Below are 17,856 nucleotides of genomic sequence, written 5' to 3'. Positions count from 1 at the left end.
TTCAGACCTCAGTTGAGCCCCAATCTCTTTACCTTCAGACGTCAAATCATCCCCAACTCCTGCCACTTCAGACGTCAGATCATCACCAGTTCATATGCCTTCAGATATCATAACGGTTTCAATTGCTGCACCTTCAGAAGTCAGATTAGCCCAAATTCCTGCATCTTTGCATCTTGGATCAGCCCCAATTCCAACATCTCAAAAATCAGATCCACCCCAATTCATGCACCTTTTTACCTCAGATCAGTTCCTTTAGAACTCAGATTGACCCCAGCTTCTGCACCTTCAGACATCAGATCAGCCCCAATTCCTGTACCTTCAGATGTCAGATCAGCCCCAATTCCTGTGTCTTCAGACATCAGATCAGCCTTAATTCCTGTGCCTTCAGACGTCAGGTCAGCCCCAATTCCTGTACCTTCAGATGTCAGGTCAGCCCCAAACCCTGTGCCTTCAGACTTCAGATCAGCCCCAATTCCTGTGCCTTCAGACTTCAGATCAGCCCCAATTCCTGTGTCTTCAGACAACAGATCGGCTCCAATTCCTGTACCTTCAGATGTCAGATGAGCCCCAATTCCTGTACCTTCAGATCAGGGGCGGATCCAGAGTCTAGTCTCGGGAGGGGCACTGCCAGAAAATATATTTTTTTGGGGTACATCTATCGGGGAAATAGCTGGTGTTGGCGCTTCAATCATCACGGCACCATGGTTGTTATGGTGTCCTGATGATTGAAGCGCATTATTACTATTATTACATTGTTATGAAAAATTAAATAGTTTAACTCACCATAATGCAGAATCAGTGGGAGCCCCGAGTGTGTCACTTGCCACGTCACCTGTCACCAGATGCAGATTGTCACTTGCCACGTCGCCTGCCACATGTTGCGGATTGTCACTTGCCATGTCACTTGCCACGTCGCCTGTCACCAGATGCAGATTGTCACTTGCCACGTCGCTTGTCACCAGATGCAGATGGTCACTTGCCACGTCGCTTGCCACGTTGCGGATTGTCACTTGCCATGTCACTTGCCACGTCACCTGTCACCAGATGAAGATTGTCACTTGCCACCTGCTAAGGTGGTCTCTTGTGTCCCAGAGACAGGCAGCAGAGAGATGATGTAATCTCTCTGCTGCCGCAGCTGCCTGCATGGTGAGGGGGGAACTGCAGGGATGCAGGGCGGGCACGGGCGGAGAGAGATGATGTCATCTCTCTGCTCCCCCGCCCGCCGGCTCCCTGATTGGCCAGCAGCCCGTCCACAAACACATCGAGCGGCACATCTCACCAACTGAGCTGCCGGGCCAGCCCGCTGCCTCTCTCCTGCGGAGCCGCCCGGCGGCTCTCTCGCCTACGGAGCCGCCCGGCGGCTCTCTCACCTACGGAGCCGCCCGGCGGCTCTCTCAGTTACGGAGCCGCCCGGGGGCTCTCTCACCTATGGAGCGGCCTCTCACAGTCAGTCACCGGCATTTCTCGGAGAGGGCAATTGCCCCGTTGCCCCCCCCCTGGATCCGCCCCTGCTTCAGATGTCAGATCAGCCCCAATCCCTTTGTCTTCAGACGTCAGATCATCCCCAATTCCTATGCCTTTGAATGTCTGATATCAGCTTTAATTTATTTATGTAAAACCTTTACCTCAAATAGACTCCAATTTCTGCAAATGCACACCTCAGATCAGCACCAGTTCATGCACCTTCAAACCTTAAATCAGCCCCCATTAAATTACATTCAGACCTCAGGTCAGCCCCAAACCCTGTAGCATTATTCTAGCTCAAGCTGGATAAATATAGGCAACTCACCAATCACCAACTGCTTCCTCTAGATTGTCTCTGGGCTTTCATTTTGAATGCCACCCCAAAGTATCAAAGTGTCAAAATATGTGTATTAATACACTACAACCAAAGAAAAAAGAGTGCAGTGGTTTGTAGAGAGAGAAACTGTGTGCTGACAATTGTGTAAGTACAGTAAAATGTTTACATTTTATGGAGCTGGATACAAAGTTAAAGTCACTGACAGAAAGGGGGTCAGAAAATTTATAGTAAGTGCCAGACAAAGCTAGGATTTACAAGTATTTTTTATTCTTTGGAGATGATGCTTAAAGTAGAACTATAGGCATAACTTTTTTTTCATTTTGGATTAGGGAAGGGTTGTAACCCCTGTCAGATTTTTTTTGCCATCTGTGTTCCATTGCAAAGGTTTCCCTCCTCTTCTTGTCCCATAGCTAAACAGGAAGTGAGATGAAATCCCTGCAAATTAAAGGAATTCCTTGGGCCCCCGGGTCACCAGAACTAGTGTTCCCATTCAAAGATCTCCCCTCTATTACTTTTCTGGGGACACCCCAAAATTTGGGATTTTCTTTTACTTTCTCTTTCAATGATAATGGTAAACATGACAAATAGAAAGGATGAAACTGCCTAATGGGGGCACAGTCAGTAATAAAAACTGACAGGTGTTCTGATCCCTCACCACACCATCCAAAACTGAAAAAAAAGTTATGCCTTTAGTTGTACTTTAAGTTAAAAGCTGCAAATACTAACCATCTGCAAGCTTGTGTTGTATATTGATTTTGCTACTGTTTTTCTTAGCTTAGTATTAGTCTTAGTTGTTCAGTATCTTACCTACCCAGTTCAGCCACTGAACAATGAATTGAAAAGTAACACAGTGATGAGCTCATCTGTGTCACTTTGCTTTCTCTTCCTATCAGCATGCTTCTTGTCAGCATGTGAATTGCTTGGCTCCTAGTGCTGCTTCTTCCTCTTACACTCCAGCCATGCAGTGCCAGCACTCCAGGCACTTACACTGCTTACATTTAAAGATTACATTTAATAATGTATTAATGATTAATTACAGAGCTGCATCAACGCATGTATTTTTTATCTGCATTGGCTTCAACGTTAAAGCTGGCCTAAACTCAACATTGTTAAAATGTGCCTAAGCAGTAAAATTTACTTTTTTGTCCTTAATTCCCTCTGAAAAATAGCAGTGAACTTCCTTTGTCGGGGAGTTACTGCTTCTGGAGCCTCTATATGCACAGGTTGAGGTCAACTATAAAACAGTTCCCCTGACTACTAGACCCATGAGATGTGGAGTGCGATTTCAAGATGTCACTATTGTACTGATCACTCATCTCCTTGCTGCAGAGATAGCTATGCCTGAAGACCTGCTGTGTTTCCTTCATTCATAATGCTTTTTAAGCATTGGTAGACTTCTCACCAGTCATCCGTTATCGGGGGGGGGGGCAACTCTGATGTGAAGAAGCAAGGCTCTACCTATACCAAGAGGGCCACCTCCAAACAGATGCACAGTGTGGAACAAGGCATAGTTAGGCAGATCAAGCTGCAGGGAGCATATCGACAATACTTGTATTACTGGTAACTAGACTAACGAAGGAGCATGCATGCTCCGAACGTGAGCGCTACAGCCACGCCCCCCCCGCTCGCCAACATCTGACGTATCCACCGACGTAGCTGCTGACGCGCTGGCTGAGGGAATCCCACACCTCGGAGCTACAGACGCCACCGGAAACAGCCGGGGTCTGACCCCACCACAGCCCAGCAGAAAATCGGATGAGACTCTACGATGTTCAGGAGAACTATTTCATGCCTGTTTTTTTTACTCAAATGTGAGTGCATATTTAAACATTATTAAAGCCTTGTTTTATCTAATTTACTACCTTATGGCTCGTACACATGGTCGGACATTGATCTGACATTCCGACAACAAAATCCTAGGATTTTTTCAGACAGATGTTGGCTCAAACTTGTCTTGCATACATACGGTCACACAAAGTTGTCGGAAAATCCGATCATTCTAAACGCGGTGACGTAAAACACGTACGTTGGGACTATAAACGGGGCAGTAGCCAATAGCTTTGATCTCTTTATTTATTCTGAGCATGCGTGGCACTTTGTGCGTCGGATTTGTGTACACACGATCGGAAATTCCGACAACGGATTTTGTTGTCGGAAAATTTTATAGCCTGCTCGCAAACTTTGTGTGTCGGAAAATCCGATGGAAAATGTGTCATGGAGCCTGCACACGGTCAGAATTTCCGACAACAAGGTCCTATCACACATTTTTCGTCAGAAAATCCGACCGTGTGTACGGGGCATTAGAGCAGCGCTGCTTTTTTCTGTTTGTCTTTCCCATATCACAGAGTCCCTTCTGCTCTGAGAAGCTGGCTGCCGCTCATCTTATATATCGGAACCTAGTACTGTAGGCCTAAGACCGCTTTAACTGTTTGTCACCTCCTGGTAATACTCTATTGCCTGATTCTCACCACTGTCCCATATCTTTTCACTAGCAGCACCTGTCAGTGCTCCATTCCCCCTCTGTTCAGGTGAGCACTTGAAGTCCCTCCTATATTTGAGCACCATTGCCATATAGAATATCTTGTACAAACATAAAGCAATACCTGTACAGGCTGTTATATTTTAAAAAATACAGAACAGTAGCAATGTTTAATTATTGTCTGTTCATAATTAAAAAAAAATACTAAATAACAGTTTTCAATTTATAGCAACCAAAGTAATATACAAAACAATGAATGGTTTCCTCCAACAGTGTACTAAATTACACAGATTTAGAGATTTTTTTTTTAAGAAACAAGGGAGTGCCAGGTTAGCCATGGACTCATCATCTTTCCTTGAACTCAAACAGTACACTCCTGTCTGCAAAGGGCTGTGTTAGAACTGTAAAACATGCTGTGTATTTGTTTTTGGTTTAGTAATCTCAATGTCTCCCCATAATGTACCTAACAGTCATTTAACCTCCAAGCATGACTACCTTATAAAAGCTGGTGGCTAAGAAATGGCTGCAATACAACTTCAAGTTGGTCTTTTTATATTACAAACCCATAATACTATGTGACATGTCCTCTTCACACATCATGTGTTTTAATACGTGGACCATCAAGTTTGCCATGAGTATGACGACTATGCAGTAATTCCTTTTCCTTTGCCAAGTACAGCTAGATCCTGCAAGGAAGACATCTGGCTTCTTTTTGAGAAGCAGAGAGGGCTCTGTACTAGCTGCCTGCTAAATATCTGTTTTTCAGTGGGATCAGCTGTTCAGGGCTTAGCTTTTATGAACAGAAAGACTTTCGGCAAGACTTTTATTACTCTAGTATGCTTATCCAAATACTATATATCTGTCTGGGATTTTCTCTGTACTAGTGTTATACTTTGCTAAACAGGCTACTAAAATGTCTATTGTAGCGTTATAGAGAATTAAAGTAAACCTGGCACAAACCAGGGTAGCATAAAGCAGAGGTAACCTTTAGTAACAATTATATCAAACAATATACATATCAAGAGATGCTGGCAGCTGGTGTTATATGCATATTTAGGATTTTCCTGTAAAGATCAAATTTGACACCAACATTTTTATGAAATTAAAAATTTTCTCTAGCTGGCAAACCTGGAAGAAGCCCAATCGGTCTAGATTTCTAAGGGTGCTTTGATTTAGTGGTATAGGCATTGTTTTGCCATTTACTTTTAGTGCTTTGTTTTTAAGCTTGGAGTTTCTTTATATTCAGGCAATGCATGCATTTAAACAAATGTTTGTGTTAATGGCTATAGGACTAAGGGCCTGGTAGAGGAAGCTATAGTAGTTGGGTTTGTAAATCTCTGTGGGTAATACGATGGGAAGGAAAATAACACAACCTTAAGTTGTTTAATCCCAAATGAAATGTAAAAACAGCATTAAACTCAGAAAGGAATTGGGACTCCTCATATGTGTCTGAATCAATATCTTTTCACATCAGATACTGAGGTTTTTTTAAATTAACACACAAAATGAGTTGTGTTCATTCAGCAATGTCAATAATAAAGCCATCACAAGCTTTTTACACATAATCAGTCACAAGCAGTGGCCTGTTGGCAACATAGTGCACAGGAACTAGATTAATTCTGTACTCAGCAAATGATCTTTCTGGGTCAGGCAGAAAGCTCATCATAAATGAAGTGTTCAAGGGGTGATGTAGAAATCTAGAGGCTATTTATCTGTACCGCTTCAGCTTTATTTATGTATTTAGGAAGTCTTTTATTCCTTTTTTTTTTTTTTTTTTTTTTTTTAGCTCATCTTCCTGACTAGCATTTGTTCTGTTTTTTTCCTTTTTAAATAGAAAAAAAATAATTTTCTGTCTTTGTTCTATTCATTTTATGTACACTGATTTATATAACTATTCGTTGGCAATATATTAAAGACCAGCTCCAGGTACAATGTTTTTTACTTTTTGTAAAACCTTTTAATCTCTGGCGAAACTATATCTTTGTTATGTCGCTTAACCCAAAAGCTGATTTTTTAACCGAAATAGCTGTTTCTAAGCCCCCCTGAACTAGTGTCAGGAAGTACAACAGGAGCGCTACCTCTAGCTCCCCACTGCATAGAGACGGGGTCTATGATAGACCTCAGTTCTGGTGTTGTGCCTCTACCCCCTCTCTCTGCTGTACCATTTACAAAGTACAGCAAGGTGATGATGCTGCATCTGTGCTTTGTAAATGGCAAGCCAGAAGGAGAGTACAGAGGCACAACAATGGAACTTTATGACACAAGTGTAACTTAGAAACAGCTATTTTAGTACAAATTATTAGATAAACAATGTAATCCATATATACTTAAAGGGGTTGTAAAGGTAAAAAATTTTTCACCTTAATGCATTCTATGCATTAAGGTGAAAAAACATCCAACAATACCGCCCCCTCCCAACCCGTTTTACTTACCTGACCCCTCGAAAGTCCCGCGCTCGCCTCCGACATCCTCTTCGCCGCTCAGCCTGGTCATTGATTTGCTAGAGTGGATGGATTGAAAGCAGGGCAGCCATTGACTCGTGCTGCTGTCAATCACATCCAATGATGCGGCGCGCTGGGGCCGAGTGATACAGTGAGCAGCTATGGCCGCCGGCTGTATCACGGGAGCGTGCCCGCAAGCACTCAACACCATGTGAGGGAGCTCGCATGAAGGTGTTGAGTCCTTGCGGGCGGGGAGCTGAGACAGCTGCCGATGGACCCCAGAAGACCAGGTTTGGGGCCACTCTGTGCAAAACGAGCTGCACAGTGGAGGTAAGTATAACATGTTTGTTATTTAAAAAAAAAAAAATAAATAACTTTAGTGATCCTTTAAAGTCAAAACTTTTTTTTGATTACAATACATATGAGAAAATCCACTTGATATGGGTATTAAAAACATTAGATCAAACAATTATATCTAAGAGACAAATCAAACTCATCCTGCTAATGATCACAGTCATGAGTTGTCTACGTGTTTCGCATATGTTCCACATCTTCAGGACCCCTAGTGTATACTCCTGCAATAATGTCAATCCATCTATGATGATAAAAATATAAAGAATAAGCAAACACATAACAGAGCAAACCTAATCAAACCTAATCAAGTCCAAAAGAGAACAAATAATACCAAATGATATCTCCACATACTGTAATAGTAATCCCAAAATGGGAGTAGTATGTGTATATGGAACCAAAAATTAGAAAATTATACATTCACAAAGATCAGCAGATATAAAAACGAGCAACCCTATGTTTCAATAGGTGTTCAAGGTGCCGCAAATGGAGAGATCTCTCCCCAAATTTAATATGCCTCTACAAATTCAAATAAAAATGTCTGTAAAAATATCATATTGGTAAGTCCCTCAAAGAGAGATAGCAAAGAAGGAAAAAAGGAAAAGTAAAAACAACTGATATTGACATCTTACCAGAATAAAGCTAGTTCAAAACAGAGTGTCCCATACATTAGTGCAATGCCTTTATCAGGTCACATGTCAGTAAATGTGCTTCCTCTTTATATGTGACATACTCTGCCTCCCAAGGACCACCCATCAATGGTCAATGGTGGCATTCTCCCGCCACAGACAAAGTGAGATGAATCCACTGATGGAAAACAGGGGGCGTTCCCTCCCCATGGGTGCCTAACCTGGATCAAAAAATGGCATGCCTGGACCAGAAGTGTTGCAACTGGAGTGGAAGTGATGTAACCGGAAATAGGAAAATCTGATTCCATAAATGACATCAAGACACCCAGAAAAGCCACCATTTGCGTCCCTAGAGGAGTCGCAGGAGGAAGTGCAGATCTGGGGTCACACATCTAGCATCAAAGTTACTGGACATGCTTGCCAGCTGCTTCAGACATGGGGACACAGGCCATGAGATCAAACCACCAATCAAGTACCAATCAACATCCCAACCATACATAGGCACCAAATGAAACGCCCCAAAAAAATACACATCCAAAACGTCACAAACAACCCAGAAAACCAGAAAAAACACAAAGACATATCACAACACTCAAGCAAAAACATCCACAAAAAAAACACCATGACTAAAAAGTATATCTGTATTGATATAGCAGCGCATTTGTGTGTTTTAAATAACATGTTTTAAATGTTTATGTACAAATAAAATATGTTTATTTTATACAAAGGAATTTGGTTGGTATGGCTGCACCAAGTCCCATGGGAGTCATTTTTTTTTTGTTTGATTGTAATATGAGGGATGTGGCAGCTTTTCTCTCTACGTAGATCTACTTATAATAGTTTGGAGCTTAGTAAATAGGGTGAAGCTTCAAAGCAAAAAATACCCAATCATTTGCAAGGAAAATAAAAAACAGCATTTTTGCTTATACATGATTGCAATGTGGAAGTCAGCAGAGCCTCCCCTGCAACTGCACTTGCAAAGTGCACTGTCTATTTGCCTTTAGTAAATCAACCCCACTGTATACAGCTAGGATGTTTTGTAAAGTATATCTTTAGCCAAACCATTTTTTGGTTTTGGTAGAACATTGAGGGATTCGAACTCTCTTTGTCCTGGTGACTACTTTCACCCAAAACTGAAAGTGAGAGAAAATTAAAAATGTTACCTTTGGAAAGATTTTCTCTTTCTTCCTGTTGTGCCAACTGAACGTGGAGTTAAAAATCTCCAAAATGGGACACAGATGCTGACCAAATTGAAAAAATGGTTTTCGATATTTTTTTTTCTTTGTGTAGTTTGAAGATAAATATTTGACAACTGTTTATCTATAGCTTCCCAATTTTGTGATCAAATAGACGTGTTTGATGCATATGCTGAAGGAAATTAGTACATTTTGAGGGTCTTTGTGGTTGCTATAAAGTCTAGATATCCTTTTGGCAGTATAAAAAAATCATTATCTCCCTGGAGAACGTCTTGACATTTTTCAAGAGTAATGATTTTGGAATGTCTGTGTCATTAAAATTACCCATTACTAGAGGATAATTATGTCTCAGCTATTTCATAAGCCCTGAGCACAGTGGATTAATGCACTTTAGGCCTCTTTCAAATGTTTACAACAATCTTTATGTTGGTTATTTTTTTAGATTTCACTTAAAGCTGAAAAATACTAATGTGTTCTACTACATTAAGATGCTAGTGATGGTTTCCATTTTTTTTTTTTTTTTGCATGCCATGTACCTTGTTGTTTTGATAACAGCAGCAGCTATTGCAGAATTAGGATATTGCAGTTCCACCTGCTGGTGAAATTTGGTGCTGCAGCAAGACAAATATGAACTGTTCCCCTTAGGGAACCATTATAGTGAACGCTGAACGTGTAATCAGTAATGAACTATTGGAGATGGGGAGCCTGTAGAAATTCTTAATGCCTATGTTTTTTAGCAATGTATACTAGTGAAAAGCTGAATAATGTAAAAGTGTGGAAAATAACAATCGGCGCAATCTCAAATACTAGGAATAAATTACTACTATAGTAGCTGCTGTCACTCAAAGTGATTTCACTCCACCTGCAAAAAAAATAACCAAAAAAACAGTGCTGCGCTACTAAATAAATATATCAAAACATGCATAACATAAATGCATAAATTATAAATAATCAAATCCACTACTACAAAAAATCTTGTATCAAAAGTTTGTGTAAATAATGTTTGAAGAAAATCCTGCCATAAATCAATTCACCCAAAGTGCAGACAAAGATGAGTACTCTCCGCCACCAGTTTCACAGGCTTACCTCATAATAAGAGTAACGTCAGCATTCTGTCTCCTATGGGGAAAGTGATGACACCTGGCATACTATGGATACACAGACCCCCTTAGCTAAATGGCTCCTTAATAGGTTCCAAGAACCCTGATCATCTTGCCTGATTGGATTTTATATGTAAAAGAAAAGTAACATCTAGTGCTCTCTGTTTCCAATAATTTAATGATATAAAGGTAATGAATACACTTACAAGTGAAGCACAATCAGCATGTGCAAACTGCAAGCCATTGCAAACATCCAATTTATGAGATGGCCATGGTGTTACATTAGTGCATAAGCTCCACCCCCTAAATGCATGTCATCAGGGCGTTGACTTCCTCAGTAAGGAGTCTGCACTGACGTCACACCGCGGCCATCTCATAAATCAGATGTTTGCAATGCCTTACAGTTTGCACATGCTGATTGTGTTTCACTTTTAAGTGTATCCATTACCTTTATATCATTAAATTATTGGAAACGGAGAGCACTAGATGTTACTTTTCTTTTACATATAAAATCCAATCGGGCAAGATGATCGGGGTTCTTGGAACCCTATTACCAATTCAGCCCCAGAAGGATTTACCCCCTTCCTGACCAGAGCATTTTTTGCAATACAGCACTGCGTCACTTTAGCTGACAATTGCGCGGTCGTGCGACGTTGCACCCAAACAAAATTGACAGCCTTTTTTTCCCACAAATAGTGCTTTCTTTTGGAGGTATTTGATCACCTCTGTGGTTTTTATTTTTTGCGCTATAAACAAAAAAAGAGCGACAATTTTGAAAAAAAGAGCAATATTTTTTACTTTTTGCTATTATAAACATCCCAAAAAAAATATAAAAAACTAAATTCATACTCAGTTTAGGCCAATATGTATTCTTACACATATTTTGGGTAAAAAATTGCAATAAGCATATATTGAAAAGTTATAGTATTTACAAAATAGGGGATAGATTTATGGCATTTTTATTATTAATTATTATTATTATTTTTTTTTAATTAGTAATGGCGGCGATCAGTGATTTTTTTTGTGATTGCGCCAGACACATCGGACACTTTTGACACTATTTTGGGACTAGTGACATTTATACAGTGATCAGTGCTATAAAATGCACTGATTACTGTGTAAATGACACTAGCAGGGAAGGGGTTAAACACTAGGGGGTGATCAAGGGGTTAACTGTGTTCCCTCAGTGTGTTCTAACTGTAGGGGGGATGGGCTCACTAGAACATGACAGAGATCACTGCTCCCGATGACAGGGAGCAGTAGATCCCTGTCATGTTGCTAGGCAGAACAGGGAAATGCCCTGTTCTGCCTCTCTATGTCATAATCACAGGCCACCGGCAGACATCGAGTCCGCGGGACCCGTGGGCATGCTCACATGGCGCACGCCCACTAGCCCGCGATTTAAAGGGGACATACAAGTACGCCCGTTTGTCCAGCCGTGCCATTGTGCCGACGTATATAGTCATACGCTGGACGGCAAGCGGTTAAGGAGCCATTTACCTAAGGAGGTCTGTGTATCCATAGTATGCCAGGTGTCATCACTTTACCCAGAGGGGACAACTGCTGACTTATTATGAGGTGAGCCTGTGAAACTAGTGGTGGAGAGCACTCATCTTTGTCTGCACTTTGGGTGAATTGATTTATGGAAGGATTTTCTTCAATCAAACATTATTTACACAAACTTATGATACAAGATTTTTTGTAGTAATGGATTTGTTTTTTTATAATTGATGTAGTTATGTTATACACCTTTTGATATATTTATTTAGTAGCACAGCACAGTTTTTTTGGTTATACTGTATGATAAGGTTTAAAAAAATGGTTTCTATGTACAGTGTGGTTTGTAATTATGTACTGGAAAACCTTTAGAATTTTTTAGGATTTCTGCAAACCTGTCTGAATGAACAACACACAAATAATTTTATATATCTTTACCGAATAAAATAAGTGAACCTCCTGAGGTTAATATTCTTGTTGTAAAAAGTTTACAAGACACAATTATTTCAGTGAATAATTTTTGTGTTGCAGTTGATTCAGGTATGGGCGTGGTTAGTTCTTACACTAAAAAATAAATGTCTGGTGCATAGAAAAAAATTCCAAGTAAACAACCAAAAAAATTAATGGAACTGTGGCCGCTGCTGTCTAAAACTCATAGACCAATGAGATGACAATAGACAATCAGAAAAAAAGACAGCGCTGACTAACATTCATAAACGATTTTGTTTATGACTGTTTGTCAGTGCTGTCTTTTTTCCTGATTGTCCCTTGGTTAGTTCTTAGTCTTTGCTTTTCACAGTACAATTCTGCTGATGTGCACTAATGCCCAATCAAAAAAGTCATAACAGTGGACACATTTAAAAACAAATTCCTAAAAAGACATCAAGTTCCTGATGCAAAGAGCAAGCTTTTCAAAGCTTTTCACTTTGCAAGGAAGTTGCACTTTGCAAGAGAATTATCCCCAGAGCATGGTGAATGTGGTGAAATGTAACTTTGCAAATAATGCCCAATCGTATGCATTAAAAAATAACAAAAAACATCATTTTGCTTGCATATGATTGGATGATGGAAGTCAGCAGAGCATCACCTCATTCACTATGCTCAAGAGAAAATTACCTTGCAAAGTGAACATTTTATTTGTCTTTAGTAAATCAACGCCAATATCTTATTGATATATCTGTGGTGGCAGACAGATGCCTTCTAGTCAGAAGATGTTTGGAAGGTAGGGGTGTGAAAAAGAGATGGGTTGTCGGGTTGAACTTGTTGGACTTGCTTCTTCTTTCCTTCTTTCATGCTAATTATGTGACTTTACAATATAAATCCAAAATATATGCATTGTTGGTGATCTTTGTACTGTGTGTACTGTGCTTTTTTGCTGTGTTTAAAAAAGGTGACTAATAAAGCTGGGTACACACGGGCTGAATGTCGGGAGACATTTGCCAGTTAAAAATTTGCCTGTGTGTATGTCGGTCTGTCTGACAGAAGCCAGCCATTTGGCTGGCTTCTGTCGGACGTGCATGCTGGAAAACAAGCAGCCAGCCAACTCATGATCAGCGTTCTCAGCCAATGGCAGAGAGTACTGAGCGGAGTGTTCTGCTGGGGGGGGGGGGGGCTGTCCACCTGTCAGAACACAATAGCTCAGCTGGGGAGATCACTATACTAACTTTGCATAGTTAGTATTGCGTCTCCGACCAGAGCTTTGTTGAATGGACGAAGAGTGTGTACCATAAAACAATAATAATACAATACCAAAATACAATGTACAACACGGATGTCATTATTAGACATGCTGGTACATTAATTTTCTTCTGTCTAAATTGGCCCTAGTATGTTTATGTATGAATGCGAGTTAGGGACCTTAGATTGTAAGCTTCTTGAGGGCAGGAGCTAATGTGAATGTACAATATACAGTATACTATACTGTACAAGTGCTGTGTAAATTGTCAACACTATTTAAATACTTGCAATAAATACAAAAATAAAATAAATTATTGGTTATTAACTTCAATTGACTAAAAATTATTTGCTGTTATTATATATTGAAAAAATGTATGTAATTTTTAAATCAAATAATGTCCAGTTATACAGCAATCCTAAATCTTTTTATTCCCCTCAAATAGGGTTGGTGTTGACCCAGACCTGGACGTGAAGGAACATTCTACAGATCAGGTTAGTGTTGGGTGAAACACCTTAACAGAAACCATTCCATAGTCACATAAACTATGTGTGTTTACTTTAAGGTATATGTGTGTTTTATATGTGGTCCAAATGGTCTGAAAATGATAATGATTGTTGATGAATTGTTATTTGTTAATGCATTTCAAGTTAAATATCTAGGATGTTTAATTAGACAAAATGAAAATAAAATCCAAAGTTGTGTGCTGCCCCATTGTATCTAGTGCGTTGGTAGGTTTAAAGTCCATCTTCAAGCTATTTTTTGTGCCTCCACAAAAATATTCTCTTTTCACCAGACGATGTCCACAGTGTTCAGCTTAAATGATATCCAGCGCCATTTAACACTGAAAATGGACTGGGGCAAAGGGTGTGAAAGGCTTCCTGCCCACACTGTGTAATGTGCAGAGAGCAGAGCTGATATTATCAGCTTTCTGCATCTTTGTAGGCCACTCAATGATGACCAAAGTTGATAAAGGGTTTTCTGCCGGTGCCTGGTGAGATCTAGTATCCCAAGACAACCACATACAGTACATACAATGATGTTCTTCTTGTATGACTATTCAGGCATGTTGAATTTAATTTCAGTTAGCAGTGTAAACAGCTAAAAAGTAAGAGTTCTTCACATACAGGCTGGATAAACCTTGCCCATTATCATGACCACTTTCCCTGGTATGGGCATTTCAGAAACCACATAGGAATGTTGATTCTTCATCCCTGCATGATCCATCATTGCCTGTTTACTACAAGGTGGGCTCAGAAATAAGCGCCTACCCATATGTTAACTCCAACAGCGAGGAAGACAAAGCGTGGTTTGAGCTGAACGTTTTTCCTCTGGGTTCACTATTTCAAATGAATTAAATTGCAAACACATTATAAGAATCACACTTCTGCCTCCCCATTCTGTCTTTCATCAGCCTAGTGCAATAAACATGCTTATTAGCCAGAGCACCTTTCCACAGAGCTGTATTTTCATGCAGAAAACCATTCATCTGCTGCTCTTTCTAATGAATGCAAAAAACTCTTTGATGATTCTCTAGCTGTAAAAATCAGAATCGTATCTCTGTGTATGAACTGAAGTAGCTACTCTGCATTCATATTGCCCATTGTAAAGGCTCCTTAGGAATGGAGCACTTTGCATTTAATGAATACACAGTAAATAGAATGGTTATGTATAGGCTGCTCTCATGTCTCTTGACAATAATGCCGCTATGAATAGTTTTTTTTTCTTTTAAAGGGAAAGCTTTATTTTTAAAAACACATTATTAACATAGTTTTCTACATCCCAAACTTATTTAACTCCCTATTGTTTAAAAAAAAAAAAAAAAAAAAAAAAAAGTTCTGTACTGTTATATTTTTTCACTTTTACATTGGATATAACATATGCCCAACAATAATATAGGTTACAGGACAGTCTTTTGATGTGACAACCACTGGCATTTAAAAAAAAGCTCTGCCCTACATACCTGTCCTCCAAATATACCCCAAACTGTAGGATGACAGGAATGCCTAAACATTTTTCTTTCCTCAACCCTATTGTTCCATTCCATCATCAGGAAAAACGAATACAGAATCAGATGCTGCTGTAACTTTTTTCCTGATGAAAGAATGAACCCCATTCTGAAACACATAGAAAAAAATCTGATATCTGCTAGCTTCCGAGTCCCATGCTGAGCAGCTGCCCTGCTACTTATTGAATACAGAAAGTCACTTGCTCAGCTCTGGCGCCATTCAGAGAACACTTTACATTTTCTCAATGAATGCAAAGTGTTCCCTGATTGGACAAGGTGGAGATCGTGATGTCACCGCTCCAGCAAAGTGTTTCCTGAATGGCACCTGTGCTGAGGAAGATACCTCATGTGATCACAATGCAGCAGGATAGCGGCTTTGCCTGGGAAACGGAAGCTAGTGGAGATCACTGTAGCAGTAGCGGTGCCTACTGCAGTGATTTCCAGCATCCACAGGGATCCACTGCAATCCACTGCAGATCGCTTTTAAGAGGGAAGAGGGGTGGTAGAAACTGGTGCAGTGGGAACTTAGCCTAAATCTTATCTTCAGGATAACATTAAACAACCCAGATCGGTCAACAAAAGAAACATACATTGTAGATGTTTAAAAAGATGAAGGAAATATTCTGCAATCCAATGGCAAATATGGCTGTTTAAATATTATGAGCTCAACTCTTATTTAAAAATTGCCTGTAAGCTATGTTTTTATATTTAATTGAGGTATAACACCTTGTCTCCATTTGACAAGGATATGTCAAGGTCTGTTACATTAGATGATACTCATTGCATGTATGACACTGGCCACAACTCCAGCTAGGTTCACCAATACAAAGGTACTTTGAAACATAATAGCACATAAAATGGATAGTAAGGTTGTATCCGATAACTGGCAGGAACACAAAGGCAGAAATCTAGTGTGATTAATTAGAAATTCAGCCTAGAGTATATTAACTTCCAAACCTCATTTCTGGAAATTTTCCAGCCCTCGATGACCTATTAATTGCTTCTGTGTATTGAACTCATGGACACTGGCCCTGTATTTATCCTACAATTAAAATGAGCAGTAATTGGCATGCTAGGGAACTCATGCACTTCATATTAAAAGCACATCAAGGAGATCTGACCGGTATTTTTTAAAGCCTGTGGTTTTATGGTAAGATATTCTCTGAATGTTTTTTGACAACAGAAATGCACTGCGGTTTTATGTTCTATATGGCATGATTTGTACAAGAAAGAAAATGTATAAAAACAATCAAAAGTCAATAGGTTAATTTCAAATTTAGGTAAACTGAAATGGCTATGAACAAACCTGAGTCGTGCGCCATAAACACTTTTCATTTCTTTTCAATTCTCTGGGTTACATTGGTACCCATAGCAACAAAATCTTTTTTAGAACAACTGTGAATAGCTTTTCCTAGAGGGGAGCAATGCTAGTGCCAGCTCTCTCTCCTGAGACAAACATACCAGTTTCCTTGACTTTCCTTTCTTTCTCAGTATTTTATCTCAGCATAAATGCCCAGAATAGTAACAACCTATTATGTACTTTACAGAGAAAATAGTGCACTTTTAAATAGCTGATTTGTATGTCATTATATAAGTAATTGCTCATTATCTATAACCGATCCCGAATCCATGGCATAATAGAACTTAACTTTCTAATTATAATGAAAGATAACTTCATGCTAGGAAATCTGGGAATTAAAATGTATTAATGAAACTAAAGATCTGTTTAGCAGTATGGTATATTTTTTGCCACTGTATAATGCTACTGAGTGTGTTTACCTGTGGTTGAAAAAAACAAACATGTTTCTTTAAAACAAAGGGTTAGAGAAATAATTGGGGGGGATACATGTATCAGGTAGACAGCATATGTGTGTAACACTCATTTTGTTCCAGATCCTCAATATACAGTACTCAAATGCTGACATAATCCACTTCATGGACATACAGACAGCTTCAGTATTGTAGAACTCCTTAAATGCTTGTATGGAAACAATGGGGCTGTACATGCAACAGGAAAAGATGAATTCATGGATTCATATTCTGTATTGAAATAAAAGATCCCATGTTTTCAAGCCAGTGAGATAAAATGACTAGTGAATAGTGATTGTTATTGAATCACACACAGTGACGATAGATAGATTTGAGTAACCTTGGCCCATGTACATTTGACTGTCATAAGGTAAAAGCTAAAGTTCAAGAGGTTTATGACAAAATAGAGATTTGTGGTGGTAAATGCATTTCAGTCATAAGCAATAGAATATCATTTATTTAGATGATAAACAATAGTGTGCATTGGTTTTAATATGAATATATAGGTAAGGGGGGGTAGGGTGATGAGGTAAAAATCACGTCCTCCCTCCTCGTTGAGCAAAAAAGCAAGGGTTACATGAGAGGCCTATCCTGGGATGGGTTCTTCTGGGCTATGCTAGGCACCTGTAACAGGGTCACTTTACTGCACACCTTTACTCTTGTGCCATCTTCATCAGTGCCCTGGGACAAGGCTGAGGCTGCGTGAGGGAATACTCAACCTTAAGGTGGGCCTCTACTCTCAGAGATGAACGTACACCATTTACACTTGCACTGCAACTGTTCTCCAGGTAACTCTCCGGTCCCTGTGACAATGTACAGCTTCACTGTTACTTGCATTGAGGAGGGAAACGCTGAGCATTGTCCACATCC

General features: G+C 39.8%; 1 protein-coding gene across 1 annotated transcript in view; it reads left to right on the top strand.

Annotated features, from left to right (window-relative positions):
• SLC9A9 (solute carrier family 9 member A9) overlaps positions 1 to 17,856 on the top strand; it is a 1,177,825-nt gene that overhangs the window by 876,306 nt on the left and 283,663 nt on the right. The window contains exon 13 of the mRNA XM_073625891.1: positions 13,615 to 13,663. Coding sequence (XP_073481992.1) covers positions 13,615 to 13,663 — 49 coding nt within the window. The remainder of the gene's footprint in view (positions 1 to 13,614; positions 13,664 to 17,856) is intronic.

Source organism: Aquarana catesbeiana, linkage group LG04, assembly GCF_042186555.1.
Source record: "Aquarana catesbeiana isolate 2022-GZ linkage group LG04, ASM4218655v1, whole genome shotgun sequence".
Lineage (NCBI taxonomy): Eukaryota > Metazoa > Chordata > Amphibia > Anura > Ranidae > Aquarana > Aquarana catesbeiana.
Note: the sequence above shows the minus strand (reverse complement) of the source record. Positions and strands in the feature narration are given on the sequence as shown.